This window comes from Diceros bicornis, chromosome 3 (genome assembly GCF_020826845.1).
Source record: "Diceros bicornis minor isolate mBicDic1 chromosome 3, mDicBic1.mat.cur, whole genome shotgun sequence".
Lineage (NCBI taxonomy): Eukaryota > Metazoa > Chordata > Mammalia > Perissodactyla > Rhinocerotidae > Diceros > Diceros bicornis.
The window spans coordinates 60,503,393-60,522,790 of record NC_080742.1 but is presented as its reverse complement, the minus strand read 5'-3'; the positions used below and the strand labels follow the sequence as shown (position 1 = coordinate 60,522,790).

Genomic DNA, 19,398 nt, shown 5'->3' with positions numbered 1-19,398 from the left:
GGGAAATTCGTGTTTACTGACCAAATCTTTCCTGAGAAACATTTCGTGGTTTTTCTGCTTAGAGCCAGGATATGACACCCTAGGAGTGGAGCTGCATAATCATTGGCCACTGTGCCTTAGTCCTCACAGAATCCTTAGCTTTTGGGGAGCAGCTGGGCCCATGTCCAGCAAGCTGAGCTCATCAGGCCCCAGGTGGTTCATGCCTTCCCTCTGTCAACTTGCTGGGGGGAGCGTTAGCACTTTAGGGCTACTCACTTGGAGAAGAAGACAGCGAAGTCAGCAAGTGGGGCGGCTTGATTGATCTGTCCCTCAGACAGAGGAGAGCCGGAGGTCACTCTGCCAGGCTGGAAGGACACACATCGGGGGAAGCTGTGCAGTAATAGCGGGGCAGGTCCCCCTCTGTGCAGAGAGCACCTCTTTGATCTGTCTTTAGGGACTCTTAACTGCCTCATAACTGAAGATTACCTCCACTTCTCCTTGGAGAGAAAGAATCTAGAAGAATTTGTGTCCCAGTCACCTCCCTGTACTCAGAGAACTTTCCTGCGAGACCTGGGCCTGTGGTCAGGAGAGAAAATGGGTCTCTTCTTTGCCCTCACATGATCTACTAGGCAATTCTCTATGACATCCTGCCTTTGAAATGCAGGTTATCCTTCCAGCTCTTAACCCTAACCTTCCTCCTCCTATTCCTGCCAACCCAGTCACTCACCTAGAAACTTCCGCTCATCCTTTAAAACCCAGAAAAAAAAATGTGTCCAAATCTATAAAAACCTCCCTTGGCTTCAGGCTGAATTATTATTTCCTCTTACTCTTATAACAATTTGCCCAGTTCTATTATGATGCTTAAGGGAAAAAGAATTACCATGCGCTGGGGCCTCTGTGTGTTTCACTAGAGGAGACTACGGATGCTTCACCCAGATACCCCATGCCTGGTAAGTTAATAATAATAATAATAATAACAACAATAATAATAATAATACAGCAGGCCCTGTTCTAATTGCTTTTTATGTTTAGTCTTCACGACAATCCTATGAGAAAGTTTCTACTGCTGCTCCAGTTTCACAGATGAGGACACTAAGGGTTAGACATAAGTCCATAGAGCTGTGGACATGGCAGAAGCAGGATTAATGCCCAGGTGGACATCTGACTTCACACTCACAAGCCTGTGAGTGTCATCTGGAGAATGAAACCCAAAGCACCAGAGGAGGAAGAACAAGGCCGAGGCTCAGGCCATCCCCTGCGAGTCCGGCCCACGGCCTGGCACTGTGCATCGCTGTTCAGAATGACTAATTCTGTGCTGAGCTGTCAGGTGGAAGCCTGTGTAGCCACAGCCTGGCACGCCGCCTTCTGCAGTAGGCCGTCACTGCTAATCTGATGCAACCGAGTTTCCTAGGGTGGCCTTTAGAGCTCTGCTGTTACTGGAGGGGGGAGTGGGGAGAAGGAAGTTTCGCATATTGTTTTTTGATCAGCAGGTTTGGAAACTTTGAGTGTTTGGCTCACAGGATGGTGGAAAGGCTCCAGCATTTCCTGTAGCCTTGAGTCTGGCTTCTGAGATAGGGAACTGGGCCTGAGCTTTGCCTCCTCCGCTGGGGAATGTCAGCACACATCACAGAGTGACAGGGCTTGCCTGGAGGAGGGGAGCTGGGGGAGATTTGGGGGGGAGGAAGGGAGCAGTCACTGGCATTACAACAGCTGAAAAGGAATTCGAAAAGCAAATATCCAAAAACCAGAACAAGGGAGGAAGTGTGTGCATTAGTTTGTAAAATAATGAACTTTCCAGTTGAGATGCTGATTCCCAAAGTGCAGAGAGAGAAAGAGCTCAGAGTGAAGGGAAGAGAACCAGCAGCTCAGCTTGCTTTTGACAGAATTTCTCCAGGAGGAAAACAAATCTGGAATAGGCCCTGCTCTCACCTCTGAGCGCCTCCATTTCTATTTCCATCCAATGGGACAGATGAATAGCTGCTGCTTAAAGTGCATAAAGGTTTTCTGTGCAAGGAATTCTGGATTTTAAAAATGCATCATTGGCTTGAGTAATTCTTCACTTTTTTTTTTTTTTTTAAATCTCTGAATTTGCTTTTAAGGAAAGAGTGATTCATTCATTTTTTCATTTACTTGTCTGAAAAATATTTATTGAGCTGCTGTTTGCTATGCCATCTGGTCAGGACTTAGAGGGACAGAGATGAATAAGATATATGATCCCTACCCTCGGGGAACTCATGTAAATTAATCGCATAAGGTGTGGAAAGATGCTCTGGTCGCAGGTGCATTGTAAGCACCTAAGAAGACAGACGTTGGGGCCATTGCTTCTGTCTTGGGAGGCTATGGGGTCAGGGAAATCTCTCAGAGGAGCTGGCACATGAGATTGGCTTGAAAGTTTAGGTGAGAATTTTCAAAGCCACCACAAGGGGAGAGGAAAAGACATTCCAGGTAGACGGAATGTTATGAACAAAGGCAGGAGCACAAGAATTGGGCATGCCCAGGAAATGGCCAGTAATTTGACGGGGAAAGAGATAGCCAGCATTGGTCTTGGTGCTCTCCCTCTCCACTCAGTAGCCCATGGCACACCTGGAGAGATCCTAACCTGGCCAGTCTGGGACCTGCCTCCTTTAAGCAGTGCCACCAGCAGCCACTGCAAAAGGACAGCTGATGGTCTTAAGGGAAAACCTATATTTGCTGTGTCTGACTTACAGAGTCATTGCGTGTTTAGGGGGGGTGAGGCGCAGGGATGCAGTTGGTGGGGAAGGTGCACCGGTGGTGCTCAGAGGCAGGCTGGAGAGCCAGGCTCTGAGAGGTTTATGTGCTGTAGGCCCTGGATCACCACTCAAAGATTTAAAGCAGGAAATTCAGATTCTAGCTTATCGCAAATACAAATATTCTGTTTCTTTTATTATTTGTCTTCTGCTAGTTTGCACAGTAGAAGCTGTAGTTAATTGAATTTTTACTGTCCTGTGTGCATTGGAAAGAGTTACTCAAAAGAATTGGGCTTCTTTCCTGGAGATAATCTCATAGATGCAAGTGATGATAATTCAATATGGAACTAAAGGAAAGAGTTTCCTCTGCCACTTTCCACTACATTTCTGGCCAAGACTACTGGGCAATTCTTTTTTCACGAGAAACCAAGGAGGCAAATGGTCTCAAAGCGTCATTTCCCAGTGTGTCCTACAAGAAGGCAGTGCCACAAGATGCTCCATAAAAAAAAAAAAAAAAGAAGACTTTTCTGGACACATACGTTTGGGAAATATTTTATATTGCATATGAAGATTTCACAGTGCACATGTGTTTCATTAAAGACCCGAGAAGTCTTTAGTAAAGAACCTTTTTCAAAATATGGTATAGTAATTAAAAATTTACATGGGCTATGAAATCAGACTGATGTGGATTGAGTTCTGGCTGGGCTCCACATGCGAATATGAGACTTTGGGCAAGTTACTTAGTGTCTCCACCTCTCAGTTTCCTTGTCTGTAAAATGGTTTAGTAATGGTACCTATTTCATAAGGTTGTTACAGGAAGTATACAGTATATGAACGAGTTAGTTCCATTATTAGCATTATTCCATTCAGTGTTTTATAAGAGAATTGACTCTTTTTTTCTTCTTTTCGTTACATTAATTACTAGTATCTCAAAGAAGTGGTGCTGTGTGGGAAATGCTGCATTAAGACTAATTCCTGAAATGCATGCTTGACTTCTGTTAGCAGTGCAGGAGAGGAAGGGCACCTCCTAGGCACTGAGGGCTCCATCAGAAGTATGGACACGCAGGCATCTGAACTCTAGAATTGGGGAGCAAAATTAGCATTCCCACTTGGCTGCAAGGTTAGGTCGTGTAACTTCAGTTTGTGTTTTGTGTGCCAGTCATCTCTCAAGTGAAAGGCAAGACCATAACTCAGGGCAGTAAACAGATATGGTAGAGTTGATGTATTCCTTAGGAGTTTTTCAATTACGAGTGATGGAAACCTAACTCAAAGTCACTTAGCATAGCGGGGAATTTATAGGTTCATATATCTAGGAAGAAAATTAGGATAGGAGGAAAAGTGTTAGGAGCCAGAAACTGAACATAGGTAGGACTCCTGTCCTCTCTCCTCTCTCCTGTCTCTCTGTCTTTGCTTCTCCTCGTCCTGTTGCAGACGGCCCTTCCCCACATGGAGGGAGCATGGCTGCCGCCAGCTTCAGCTTAACAACTCCCAGCAGAAAGAGAGAACTCTTTCCTTCCAGGCCTCATAGATCAATCTCCAAAAATTGATTTGCTTGGATCACGTGTCAGTCCCTGGGATCAATCACTGCTCCCAGGGAGATGGGTGCTGTCATTGGCCAGGCCTGGCCACGTGCCCACCAGTGAGAGAGGGCCTGCTACCTGAGGGGAAGAGAGGGAAAACCTCGCCGGACGGACAAAAACCAAAGCTGCAAGAGTTCACTAGAAGTGTGTGAGGGAAAAGTGCTAGAGTAAAAAGTTACAAGATTGTCCTCCAGTGGTATCAAGGTATTTATGTTTTTACATCGATTCCCTTTCCTGTTGGTGTTTAGCAACTGTAGAGAAAGCATTTTTATTTCTTCAGTTGACCCTTGCTCTACATCTCATCTCCCTTTTTTGCAGGTAAAATATATTTATGACGATTAATGCCCACTTCATAAACTTGGTCTACATAACTTTTTCTTAAAAGCAAGATTAGCATCAGTCACTTTAGTGCCCTGGTTTTTAAGCAGGGGTAATTTGTCCCCCAAGGGGACAATTGGCAGTGTCAGGAGGCATTTTGATTGTCACGACTGGGGAGGTGTTACTGGCATCTAGTGCACAGAGGCCAGAGATGCTGCTAAACATCCTGCAGTGCCCAGGACAGCCCCCAGCAAAGAATTATTGCTCCAAAATGTCAATACTGCCGTGATTAAGAAACGCTGCTTTAGTGGTTTCATGAGAACAGACATTCTAATGGCCAAACGTATTACTTCACATTTTATGGATTAAAAATAAATTAACTTTATTTATTTTTAAAGGGCTTTTGCTTTTTACTTTTTTTCTTGTTGGTAACAATGTATGAGAGTATTATTTTGCCTACATTCTTACCAATCAATAGGAAAAAAGGTATGTTTTGCAGTTTTAATTTGCATTTCTCTCATTCCTATTAAGGGTGAATTTTTCAGCATTTATTGATCATACATTTCCTCTTGTGTGGATTGCTTTGTCTATTTTCTTTTCTTTAGGTTTTATAAGTGTTTTTTTCCTTATAAATTTATAAGAGGTCATTATTGAGGCTATTTATGTCAGGTTGGGTCATAGCTGTTCCAAGTATTTTCTTGACTGTTATTTATTTGTCTTCAAATTTTTATGGTGCTTTTGGGAACACAGAAGATTTTAAGCTTGAGCGTCTTTGTATCCAGTCATCAGCCTGCCCTTATGTTTTCTGTCTTTAGTGTTGTACTGGTTTGCTATGGCAGCCATAACAAGGTACCACAGACCAGGTCACTTTAACACAGAAACTTATTTTCTCACAATTCTGGGGGCTTCAAGTCTGAGAGCAAGGTGTTGGCAAGCTTGGTTCCTTCTGAGGCCTCTCTCCTTGGCTTGTAGATGGCTGTCTTCTCACTGTGTCCTCAGATGGTCATCCCTCTGTACCTGTTTGTGTCCAGATTTCCTCTCCTTAAAAGACACCAGTCAGATAGGATTAGGGCCCAGCCTAATGACCTCATTTTAACTTAATTACCTCTTTAAAAGTCCAATCTCCAAATACAGTCACATTCTTAAGTACCAGGGGTTAGAACTTCAACATATGAATTTTGGAGGTGACACAGTAATCCACAATAGGTATCATGTTAGAGAGGCTTCTATCACCTCGAGAGTCAAAATATTTGGGGGAAGTTATTCAAACTCGCTAAGATTTAGTATCTTCCTTCATTTGCTGCAGATAGTGCCAACTATCCCTGGGGCTGGGGTGAAGAGTAAGTGAGGAAGTGTGTGTTTCAAGGGCCCAGTCCAGTGCCTGCTCTCAGCTCCTGCCCATGCCTGTTTCTGCCAAGTGTCCCATAGCCTCCAGGATGACAGTTCAAGATGCTGTGAAAGCAAAGATTTTTCTCTGCAAGTGTGCACCTTACTGTAAGCCAAGGGTAGCTAAGAACACATTTCCCTACCTGGCAAGTAAATGGGTGGAGTTCTTACTAAGATAATAGTAACGCTTTTATCAACAGCATTTATGTAAAATGGAATAGTGGGCTTCTGCATTTGATTCATTTCTCTCTCTTCCTCACTCTCTTCTGAATGCTTATGTCTTGCACAGTGTTCCCCAGTTTCTGAAGCCCTAGAGCTTCCTCCTTGGGCCTCTGCTGTTCTCAGAGTGGCCATCAGTTCTCTAATGGAGACAGAGAATCTGAAATGGCACCCCCACCATGTATCAATCCATCTGGACCCTCCAGTGCAGGGGCACATACCCACTACCCTCGCTCCATGGTCCTTCCTGGTAGTCATCACTCGTCTACGTCACTTGTAAAGAGGAATGTTGCCCCTCCCTAATACGTGTTTGAGAAGGGACACAAAGACAGGGTTCAGCAAGCCTGCATGATCACAGCATACTGAATAATGTCAAGCTAATGGCACCTGTCCCTTTCTGTCTTCTTGGACCTAGACAGTAAGGGTGTTGAGATGTTATCAGTCTGTTTGGAGTAAGAAGGATGTCGTACAAAGAAGAGGAGAACAACACTTTTATCCAGGTCTGTTTCCAGCGGGCCTTTCTGAGGCACAGTGTACTGCGCAAGGCAGTGTCCTCAAAAGTGAAGACTAGAGAGCTCAAGGAAGATGGGGTGGTTGAAGGAGATCAGAAGATGCCTCCTCAAAATATGCCACTTAGTATTAAAGATTATTTTGAGCTGAAGTTAATTAAGAAACACCAAATATAGGAGGAGCTCTCTGCCCTTCTCCTTTCTACTTAAAAGCAGGGCGTTAATTTCCCTTTTGTAGAGGAAATGTACATTTATAAAGGAAATTTCCATTTGTAAGAGAGGACAAATGGAACTTTGTAAGAGAACTACTCCAGAGACAACTCTTGTCACCTTAGAGGACTTGAGACTGCATAACGAACCTTACTACACAACCCTTTTATATCATACATTTCCAAGTCATCTTTCCACAATACACACCTCCCAGAAGCCCAGAACCCCTTTTCCTTCATCTAGCCTCTTCTCCACACTTTATCACCCCTTGTTAGGATGGTATATAAGCTCCAAATTCTAACCACCTCTGAATTACTCATCTCTGAGTTCTCCTGCATGTATGCACATTGTATGAGTAAATAATCTCTTTTTTACCCTCCTGTTAATCTCTCTTTTGTTACTTTAATTTGCAGTCCTCAGCTACTGAACTTAAGGCGGGTGAGGAAAGGTTTTTTCCCTCCTCTACACAGTACAGAGAGAGTGAATGAAAGGCTGCTTTCAGTGAGGTGCCACTTTCCCTCTCTGTTTAACCTGAATGCCAAGGGAAAGATTGTCGATTTCTTTTCCTATCAGGGATCACTCAGCATTAAAAATATGGAACTAGCACTCCCTCTCCACTATCCCCATAATTATTATAAACCTATTATCTATCACCAGTAGATAATGATGGCCAGTGGGGCAGAGGACAGCTTTCCTGGGAAGGAAGAAAGGGACAGAGGAGTTGAAGCAAATTGTTTCTCCAGCTGTTCAGTGTTTCTTTCCCATTGATCTGCTTTTTGGCCTCTACTGGCCCATCTGTCAGCCTCTTTCAGTGCAGTTGCGGGGGCACACGGTTCACCAGGGAAAGCCTGTTAGTTTTTCCATTACACAGCTCCTATAGGAATATTCTTATAGGCTTGATTTTTTTTTTCTTTGCTGGTGTAACAGAGAGATTAGAAATAGGCTACAAGGGTTTAAAGCCATTACAGAGACCCAAACCTAAAACTCCATGGAAAATTCAAAAAAGGAAAAAAAAGGATCAAGTATTTGGGAACTTTATGAAACCCAAGGCCTAATCAAGCTGCTTGGAAAAACATGTAGAGGTATAACAGATCTTCTTTTTTTTTTGAGGAAGATCAGCCCTGAGCTAACATCCGTGCTAATCCTCCTCTATTTGATGAGGAAGACCAGCTCTGAGCTAACATCTATTGTCAATCCTCCTCCTTCTTTTTTTTTTCCCCAAAGCCCCAGTAGATAGTTGTATGTCATAGTTGCACATCCTTCTGTATGTGCAACGCGACCTCAGCATGGCCGGAGAAGTGGTGCGTCGGTGCGCGCCCTGATCCGAACCCTGGCAGCCAGTAGCGGAGCGCGCGCACTTAACCACTAAGCCACGAGGCCGGCCCAAAGAGGTATAACAGATCTTTAAGAGACTATGGTGAGGTGAGTTTCAAACACGAGTAGGGACATGTAGAACTTTGGGCATAGAATGATGTGGAGAGAGAGACAGATTTCTAGATCAGAATCAAGAGTGGTTTCTCGCCATTTGAAATGTGACCCAAAGCTAAGAAGGAGACATTGAATAGAATGAAAAAAAAAATTTCAACTTGCTCAGGGTTATGGAGTCACATCTAACTAACGTACGGACTTGAGTGACTAACTCCTAAGTAAGAAGCGACCCCTCTATCTCATTTAATTCCCTCAACTATAAACCAGCCATTTGACATGCATGTTAATGTTGTAGAATCTTATTATTAAAAAGGGAATAAAGTAAATCAATCAGCAGGCAAGCCGGAACATTGTAGAATTCTCCACCCATTCCCTAGGTACCTCTACGGACTTGAGAGTTACCTTACAAGGCATAATGGTTGGAATGTCTAACCTGCTGCATAGACTTCCCTTTAGTGGTTCTTAAATTTTAGTTTGCATAAGAATTATTATATCACACTGATTACACAAATTCATGTAGCTTATATTTACTGGGCAATTTTGACAACACTAGACTTGGTTTTATTACCAGCAGCTCTGATGAGATGTTGGTTGTGGAGAGGATGCATTCAGCCGACAACCACGTATGAAATGCCTGCCTTGCCCTGGTGATATACCTGTGATCAGGATGTGCATCCTGCCCTTGGAGCGCTCCAGGTGTAGTGGGGAGAAGTGGACCAGAAGAACCAAGTGCCACGAGTCCTGTGCTGGGGGAAGCAAAGGACACTAGGAGATTGAATTTGTTGTCTGAAGATTTAAAAATGTGTATCCATCTTGATTATGCCTGACCAAGCACTGGGCCTGCGTGTTGAGGTTTCTTGGAGAGCCTGATGAGACCATTTGTCTCGTGTCAAGTTCAGCGGTGGGTTGCCCTGATCATTAGTAATCTGCCCAGAGGACTTGGTAGCTCACAACTTAACCAGAGGATGATTTTGCCCCTCAGAGCACATTTGGCAATGTCTGGAGACATTTCTGATTGTCATGACTGAGCGGGGCTGTTGACCTCCAGTGGGTGGAGGCCAGGAACGCTGCTAACCATCCTACAGTGCACAGGACAGCCCCACAACAAAGGACTGTGGCCCCAAATGCTAACTGTGCCAAGAGTGAGAAAGCCTGAGCTAGAAACCTCTTTCCCTGAATTTCATCAGAAGCAACAGTGACTATATATAGAAGCCTTGAGAGCTAATTGTTCCCTAATGGAAATGTAAATTCAGGACAATAAAACACGGACTTCTGAGGATAATGATGTGGACTGGATTATTCGTCATGCAATTGTGCACCTGACTCCACCCCATGGCAGCCTGGCTCTGCCCCATCCGTGCTGTTTGTTAATGTGGGGAAAACTGATGAGGTCTAATTGGGCTTGGTTAAGTGAATTCCCAGAGGATGCCCCCTAGCCTCTTTGCTCTCTCAATAGCTGCTTTGTACTCTGTTCCTATCTTGTTCTCAACGGAGATGCAGGGAAAGCCACGTCATTGTATTCTCACCTGTTCAACAGGTTTTGTCTGAATGGCAGTTGAGAAAAGAATACCAGTTAAGGGGGAAGAAAAACATGCTTGGCCTTTGATTCTTGGATGGTTAGATGACCTCTTTCAGTGTAATTCTAGACTATTTAGTGTAGAGGTGGGAAGAGGGCGCTCAGAATGCATTTTAATTTTTATTATCTCTTCTCTTGTCCCCCAAGACCGTGTGTTCTTTGTTTGGAATAGTGTTACCTGATATTCACACCGAGTCTGTTTTCACATTACAACCTGTTTTCTTAATTCTTATTCTGGGGTATATACTTGAATCTGGATCCTGAATTGAAGTGACTTGGTACAGATATAATACATCGTCCTTAGAATTCTCAAGTGAACAAGAGAGTGTACAGACTATGAAGAAAAAGCCCCCGGTACAGATTGTCTGCTTGTATTTGCACATAAGACTCCATAATTATTTAACAAGTCCCTGTTGTTGAATATTCAATTGTTTACGAGTTTTGGGAATTAAAACCAAAACAGCAATTGGCATTGTTATGGTTAAGTTAATAATCATTTCTTGAGGAAATATCCTAGAAAAACAAAATTATTTAAAGAGAATACAAAATTTTAAGGCTTTTGGTACAATTTATCAAAAGTACCTCTGGAAAGTTGCACCAGTTTATGCTCTGAATAGATGTGCATGGACACGACTGTCTTCTTGAGAAGTCACAAACCAAGAGATGTGGTGGAAGTGTCTAGGGAGTCAAGAGTACGGTGAATGAACCTACTAAGTTATGACCCAACTACTACTGGAACTCATTCCCTTATTATTTTTGCCCTTACTTACTTGCCTTCTGCCACTTGCCTGTTTCAGAAACATGCCAGGCATGCTTCTGCCTCAGGGCCCTTGCACTTGCTATTCCCTTGGCCTGTGACATGATTTCTCCAGATGTGTGCATGGTTCACTTCCTCACCTTCCAGAGGTCTTTACTCAAATGCTGCCTTCTCAGTGAAGCATTCCCTGATTTCTCTATTTGCAATTGTATTCCTGCCCCTCCCACACAGGCATGCTCACATGCTTTAGATTCTCCTTCCCCGCTTCTTTTTTCTCCATATCCCTTGATGCCATCTAACGTCTAGATTTGCTGCTGTATCCCCAGCACCAGGAACAGGCCTGCCACAGAGTAGGGCTCAATAATTATTTGTTGAATAAGCAGCTAAACCGGTGCTTTGTAGATTTGCTCTTGCTGGTTAGCACTGATTAGCTCCACTGCAGGCTTCCCTCATCATCTTTGGCCAAAGGAGCAGCAGTTTTGTTTTGGTTCATTTCCTTTACTTGTCAGCTCTGGTGATGTTAGTTATTTATGTAACTGCCATTGTTAACTCTGCTATCTCAGTCATCTCAGTGATGTCCAACTGCCACTGAGATCTGGGACAGCAACTGACAAGGCCTGCTGTGGTCAGATAAAGAACCAAATGCATGGGTTTGATTAGAATCTTCATACAGAGATCAATTTCTAAAAAAAGACCAAGAACCCAATAGAAAAGGGGCAAGGGTTTTGGACAGTTACCAGAAAAGCAAATGTGGGACTTTGCCTCTTTGTGTTCAACCTCATTCACGATAAGAGAAATACACGTGAAAAGTGCATTGAGATATATTTTTCTCAGTGTGTCAGGTGTGCAAAAGTTCCATCTGTTGAGGAGGCTGTGTGTAAAGAGGCAGCCTCGTCCATTGATCGAGGTAGTGAGGATTGGTACAACTCCTATGGAGGGATATTTGGAAATGGCTATCAAAATTGAAGACTGTGTATGCTCGTTGACCCAGAATTTCACTTCTGTGAATCTGTCGTAAGGATGTACTTGCACTTGTGCAAAACGATGTGTGCATGAGGTTATTCACCACAGCTTGTTTATAATAGCCAAAGGTAAAAAGAGGACTAGTTCATCAGATAGGATACTTCCCTACAAAGAACTACTATACTATGCAGCTGTTAAAGGAACCAGGAGGCTCTATTTCTACTAACATAGGAAGATTTAGAAGATACATGAAATGAAAAAACAGGGTATAGATTGCTGCCTTTGATACAAGAAAGGGGAAAATGTAATATATTTTTGCTTTTGCCTTATATACATGAAAAAATTCTGGAGGAATATATAAGAAACTAATAACAGTGGATAGCTGGAGGGTTGGGGGTAAAAGTGGATGTTGGGTGGGTGCACAACTTCAGAAGGAGGGGGATTCTACACTGTATAGCCTCACACACACAAACACACACACACATTCTAGTTTTGAATCACACGAATGTTTTACCTGCTCAAAAATATTAAGTTAAAAAAGTCGTCCTAAAAGAAATGGGCTAGTCTGAGAGAGGCAGCAGAGGATAATCTTACTTCCTTTGTGTAAGCAACATTACACATTCCAATGAGAATTCAAGGTCTGTTCTGAATGCTGTACCAGCCACATCAGTTAATTTTCTCCCCTCAGCGAAGGCGCATTGTGTGAACCGGCCTTGGGGAGGGAGCATGTGTGTGGACTCTGGGGCATTTCTCCTTCCTCTTGATATCCTGGTTGCTATAGTACGGAACTCTATTTGTGACACACAGAAAATACTTTAAAGAAATGCTGCTTCCTGACCAGGACTTCCTGGGCAAACTGTCCTTCCGGAGACTGTTGAGCGTGAGGGGTTTACGTGCATTTCTGGACAGAGTGAGCCCAGCTCATTCAGACCCTGGGCTCCATTTGGAGCAGAACCTGGTGGTAAGAGACGCCTTGCTTTCCACTGAAGGGGGTCGGGCAGGCTGTCCCCCCCGGGGCCGCGTCTCCTGGCGGCTTTGACTTTAGGGCGTTGGCACCTTCCCCTCATCTGTCGTCTCTCCTCAGGAGGGCCAGTCGTGCAGTTGGCGCCTTATGTTTTCTGCACCCGGAGCCGTTTCTTATACCTAAACCACCAGTGAAAACAGGAAGTGATGAAGCAAAATTCGCCCGGCATCTGCACTGTGATCAACTTTTCTTTCTCTTTTTGTCATTCCTCATTAGGTATAGACACGTGTGGCCATCTACACCATAGGATCCCGGTTCCACTGACTTTGGACATTCTCGGGGTTTACAATGCCGCCACCTGCGGACACTGTCAAGGTGGCCATAGAATGGCCGGGCGCCTACCCCAAACTCATGGAAATCGATCAGGTCAGTAATGCCGGCAGCAATTTGTGGGTTGTTTTCAGTTTCCTTTCTATTCCGGAATTCTCACAGGCTCTGGATAGCTCATATTTTTCCCTTTCTCTCTCTGGCTATGTTGAAAAATCTGTGCACTAATAGTTGCAATGTAGTGTGATTTCTGTGCCACATGCAGTGGCGATGGATGGGGTTTTTATACTCGTCCAACGTCTGCTTGGATTGCGTCAATACAGGGTTTGTGTTTGAAGCTGAGAGGGAGGCAGGAGGGACAAGTGGACTGGGCTCTGGGCAGCTGACACAGCGGAGGCTGTCCCAGCCCTGCCTGGCAGGGACTCGTGAATATGTGCAGATTGTTTTATCACAGCAACACAAAACTTAATTTTTTGAATCACCTTCTCTTCGATTTTTGCAGAAGTAGCCAACAAGTACATGATATTAACAGCTTGATAATGAAATTAGTATAGAGGGGCTCAGTCTTGGATCCTAGCCCATTGTAATTTTATTATTAGTGTGAGATGCACTAGCGTATTGTCTGGCATATAATAAATACTCAGTAAATATGTACTGAATGAAATAATATGAAGATTTTAAAAATGGTCTGACCTATAAAGGTCTCTTTTAGCTTGGATCTTGACAGTCTTACGGGGTAGCTCTTTTTTACTATTTGATTACAGGTTATCTCAGGAAGGTTACTTTTGTCATTCTAGACGATTCTAGCCTAACGTACACTTAAGGATTTCATAAAGCAAATAATATAGGATTCTAGATGGCTTTATACATTTTCAAAATTAGGGTGCCATGGCAACTCCACTTTTTATTTATGTTCTCAATACTATTTTATGATTCTGATCTACACTTTTTTTTTCCTGGTCAGATTTTATTATCTGGTTGAAGACCACTGCAGGAGTTATATGTCATTGTGTGGATCCAAAGGACTTATTAAAACAAATTATAAAGGTCAGATCAGAATTAGTTGAGCTTGGGCATGAATGTAAAAAAGTCAATTTTTAGGATTGTTGTCAAAAAAGGTGTCATCAGACCAGCACATCATTGTCATTTTAACTGCTCTCTGAGGTAATTTCTATGTGACTCTAGAAGCAACCCATGCAGGTAGAAAAGCCCGCCCAGTGGTTCTATAGATGTTTGTGTCAGGCAACAGATGTTTATCCTTTTTCATGTGCTGTTTGAGAGAGGATACCAGTTGAATTTTACTTGAAAATATGTCTGGGACTACTTGGTGCAGACTAAATGCAGTTAGGATTAGGTTTGGCTACAATCTAAGAGAACAGCAGCTTCAACAAGATAGAAGTTGGCCTCTCACATCCACGTGGCCGACCTGGGCTTGTGTGATGCTCCAGTGCCATGGACCCAGGTCCCGTCTGTCTTCTTGCTTTGCCTTCTCCATATGTGGGGCTGAGAACCAGTTGCTTGGGCATTATCTGGGAGCTCATTAGAAATGCAGAGTCTCAGACCCTACCCCAGACCTCCTGACCCAGAGTATGCATTTTAACAAGATCCGTGGAGGATTCCTATGTGTAGTTAAGTCTGAGAAGTGCTGAGCTGGATACCTGGTGCCCAAGCCTGAGTCCTCATCTGAACCAGCCGGGGCGGGGCACTTGCTCAAATGCTCTTGGGGTCGCATCCCAAGAGATTCTAAATCAGTGGTTCAGGTGAATTATTTCCTTTCGATTCTGCCATGGCTGGTAGCATTTGGGAACCTCTGCTTTAAGACAGCAAGTCCTGATATACCCTCTTAGAGGCCTTTGGAGTCAGTGTCCTGTTCCTGCCTTTGAGGATGGCCTTTGCTGTATGTGTGTCTTAAAATAATTTTTTAAAAATAATCTTTTTATTTTGGAGCAATTTTAGATTTAAGAAAAATTGCAAAGATTGTATAGAGAGTTTCCATATACCCTTCACTCAGCTTCCTCTAATGTTAACATCTTAATGTAACTGTGGTACGTTTGCCAAAACTCAGAAACTAACAATGGTACGTTACTAGTAACTAAACTACAAACCTCATTTGGATTTCACCAGTTTTCCCCTTAATGTCCTTTTTTGTGTTCCAGGATCTAATCCAGGAGTACCAACCACATTGTAATATAGTCATCTTATTTCCTTAGTCTTTGACAGTTTCTCAGTCTTTCCTTGCTTTTCATGGCCTGATAGTTTTGAAGAGTAACTTTATTTCGATACAATTTCAAACAGAGAAATGGCAAGAATACTACAAAGAACTCCTGTCTACCTTTTATCCAGATTCACTAATTATTAATGTTTTGCTTCATTTGCTTTGTTATTTTCTCTACTTTTTCTCTCTCTAGTATATATCCTTTTTCTGAACTTTTTTCTGGAGGGTGATTTGGAGGCATCATCCCCCTTTACCTCTAAATATTTGGTGTGTCTTTCCTAAGAACAAAATTATTCTTTTACATAACCAGTCTCTTTATGAAAACCAAGAAATTGAACATTATTTCAACACTGTCATCTAATAGAGAGTCCATAGTCCATATTCAAATTTCATCAGTTATTCCAATAAAGTCCTTTATAGGTATTTTCCCTGCAGCCTGATACCCCTCCAGGATCATGTGTTTCGTTTATTGTCATGTCTCTCTGGTCTCCATTGATCTGGAACGGTTCCTGAGTCTTTCTTTATCTTTGGTGAGCTTGACAGTTTTGTAGAGTGCAGGACAGCTATTTTGTGGAATGTCCTTCAGTTTAGGTTTCTCTGATGTTTCCTCCCAATTAAATTCAGGTTTTGCATTTTTGGAAGAAATGCCAGAGGCATGATATTTTGTTTTTCTCTGGGCATCATATCAGGAGGCACATGATGTTGCCTTGTCTCATTCTTGGTGATAACTCTGGATTTATAAATGCAGATATTGAGGTTCATAGAAATCAGGTGATTTGCTAGTCAGTGAGACCAAGACACAAACCCGGTCCTCCTTTACTCTGAAGACTGAACTTTTAAACAGTTGGCTAAATTGTAGTCCTCCTGGTAATGCCATATGGAGACCTACACTAACAGCTGGAAACCCAGTCCCTTATTATCCTGAAGCTGCTGAAGGTGGAGTGAGACTCATGGCAGTGTTGGTGTCAGGTGTTTCTTGATCGAGTCAGAAGTTGCCACCAGTATTGGAAACGTATTTGCACATGTAATGAAGACTTGAGCAATGATTATTACATGAGTTTTCTCCTAATCTTCTACCTGGTTCAGTAAAGATTACATAACCTGCCCCTCTGCCATTGCACATTACCTTTGTTTAGAAAGCTTTTTAACCTGGATAGCTACTATTTCACCAAAAGATATTTCTGGAAGTTGAACTAGGTATCACTGCCCCATGTTCTCCTAAAACCTTGAGTCTCTCTCCGTTTATCACATTGTGTTGTCAGTGTCTATCAATGTAAACCAGTGGTCCTCAACCCTGAGTGTGCCTAAGAATCACCCAGGGAGCTTGTGAAAAATGCACATTCCCAGGCCAGCTGCAGAGATTTTGATTCTATTCACCAGAGGTGGGTCCCTTAATCTGGTTTGTGATGAGCACCAGGTGAGTCCCATGCAGGGGCTCCCACACCTCCTGATGCAGGGGCTCATGATAAACAGTCAGGAGCCTGTGAGTTGCTTCATCTTTGAGTGCTGTTTCTTTAGTGCCTGGTGAATAGTCCTTATTCGATAAATGGATATTTAATTAGTGAACAGTTGGGAGAGGGAGCTTCCTGAGTGGACATCAGTTCTGCTCAGCCATGCTCTAACAGTGCCCATTGGGTTCAAGGGGATGTCTGCTTGGAAGTGGAGTGGTTTATCTTCTTTGTAAATTTTGAGGAGAAAATTCTGTGTTTCTATTCAGCAGGAAAAGCCCCTAGGAGCTTTTTACAAGTAGAGCTTGCTGTATCATATGAGGATCTCAAAAGAATTGTCAGCTAGCTCGTTTGTTCACAGCTTCTGCCCCTGCCTTTACTGTCTGTTGTTGAGTTTCAGCCTCGGGAGCCACCTGAGACTGCGAGTGGTGGTTGCCTGATACACGGAGCCTAAAAGGCTCCCCATCCACTGTTCTTGTTAACTTGCTATTACCGAACAGCGTATTTCTCAGTCAAGATTCTAGAACCACCAATACTTTGACACGAGTCATCTGCTGAGAGGCAGTGTGGCCTAACAGACACAGTGCAGGCTCTGGGGACATTTAAACCTGGCTGTCAGCCCTGGAGATCCCCTCTCTGTGAGAGGCCCAATTAGCCCCTTTAAGCCTCAGTAACTTTGTCTTGTAAAGTTGAGATAATAATTTGCCACTTTTATGATCATTGGGAAGATGAAAGAAAATGTATGAAAAGAAGGTAGGACATTGCTGGCTTAGAGTAATTACTCCATAAAGGCAGCCGTTAATGCTGCTAGTTTGAGCAAGTTCCCATTAGATTAGAAAATGAGATGCTCTGGTTTTCTTTTTTACCTGCGCTTCCATCCTGAACAGTTTCCCCCCTTTTCCTTCTTTCTATGCCTAGCTTTTTAAATGTTTAGGAAGGAGAGAAAATTAAAGGGTAAGTGGGAGGCAACACCTAGTAATAAAGGAACATGCTAACTAGACATGCAGCCGGTTCATGCTATGGAATATTCACTGGCTCCCTAGTACTCCTTTATGATATTTTCTTCTATCTCTTGGCCACTCCCCAGCATTCTGGGCAGCAGCTCTTCTGTTCCCTGCACATGCTCTTCAGGCCTCCAATTTCTCCTGCCTCTATCCTGTCCCCACATGCCTTTCTTTCCAAGGAGCACACCAAGGCAAGAAAGCCACCACTCCTATCTGTGCCTCAGAACTTCTCTGCTTATGTATTTGCATGCCTCCACAGACCACTCGATGCCTTTGTCTCCTGCTATCCTGTCTTCTTTTTCTTCTACCAGCAGAGGAGGGAAGAGGTGGCCCTACTTTCTTCCCAGGGCATTCAGCCTGTCCCAACCCCAGTCTCTTGCTGCACCTGTGGTGCAGGTTAGCCATCCTTTCCCCTTACCTGAGGCTTTGCCTCACCAGCATCCTCTTCATTTGTTCTTTTCTCCTTCTCTGCCTTCAACAGTAAGCTCTTCTATACCTACCTTGGAAAATCCTCCTCTTGACCTAGTAACTCTCTTGCTAGTGTCACAATTTATTTTCTTTCTTTCCATTCCAAGCTGATTTAAATGTTGTCAGTATATGCCACCTATGTCACTTCAGTGTCTGCTTAATCTTAGAATGAATAACAGGTTTCCTCTCTCTAGAGCTGCCCTCTTGGATGGCACCAATGCCTTCTGGTTGCTAAATCAAGTGGTCTTCACTCTGCCTTGGTTGGCCTCGCTCTCTCGGTTACACTTGGCAAAGCTGCTCCTTCATATCTTCTTGAAACCACCCCATCCCTTCATTAAGCTTCAGGTCTAAGAGTCTCCCTCCTTGTCTGATTAATCTTTGTGAGTTTTCTTCACGGTTCCGTGTCTTTCTCCTTCTTTCTAAATCTGTCACAACCTCAGTGCTTGCCCTCTGGTCTGTGTGTTCACTAGTGACTCTTGTTGTCTTAGAATCCATGTTCTCTCAGGGGTTTAAGTATAACTTCTGTCTAAATAACAGCAGCTCTGGTCACCAGCCTGGCCGACTAGCTGGCCACCAGTTCATCTCCCTGTTTGATGGATGTGTTATCCCCTGTATAAGTCTTCACGTGCCTACAAAATATAGGCAAATGTTTGGTGAAACTGCCAGATGAGAACGTGAAGAAAGGGGGTCTAATAAGTGTTAACTTTTGCAAGTTATTTCATGTAGAAGAGAGATCATTAGATGTGTTATTTATGGCCAAAAGTATACAAATTCCATCGTCTCCATACAAGGAGATAGATCTCATCTCTACTCAAGAAGAGCTAGCTAGCATGGGTCATCTCTGCAGGCAAGGGGGCCCGATCATCTCTATTATGTGTGCATCAGAAAAACACTTGGATATGCAGCAGGTTCAGGCCCAGAAAGGATGATGGGAAGAGATGCATGGTTTTCAACCTCAGTTCTGCAGATCCTTCTTAAATGGTTCAGGTGAGGGGTGTGTATGATGTGCTTCCAGGCTTTCCATGCTCACTCCTACAACAGCAGCTGGTATTGACCTGTTTTCAGTTTTGGATGGTTTGGGAAAGATTTTGTTTGATGCAAGTATATATGCCACAATTAAAAAAAAAGTCATGGATGATTCTTGAACTTTCTAGTGTTCCTGAGACTCAGGTCAGATTCCTTATCTTGGCTTCCTGTCCTTCCGTAATTTCCCTGTGCATTATCCCTGGTTCAAGGTATCTGCAGGTGCTGCATGCAATTGTCAAGTATCCTCTTGTTTTGTAGAAGCTGCCCCTTTAGCAGTGCACATTTATACACTTTTTTTCATCTCTGGCAGTTT

The 19,398-nt window shown here is 43.3% G+C and overlaps 1 protein-coding gene across 3 annotated transcripts in view; it reads left to right on the top strand.

The window, feature by feature from the left end:
• The window catches only part of ELMO1 (engulfment and cell motility 1), a 525,628-nt gene that overhangs the window by 83,249 nt on the left and 422,981 nt on the right, over nt 1-19,398 (top strand). For 2 of the 3 annotated variants that reach the window (XM_058528310.1, XM_058528301.1), the window contains exon 2: nt 12,874-13,023. In XM_058528310.1, the coding sequence (XP_058384293.1) occupies nt 12,946-13,023 (78 nt within the window). In that variant the 5' untranslated portion in view covers nt 12,874-12,945. Of the gene's footprint in view, nt 1-12,509; nt 12,595-12,873; nt 13,024-19,398 lie in introns of those variants that run through there. The other variant, XM_058528318.1, reaches the window with a different exon arrangement.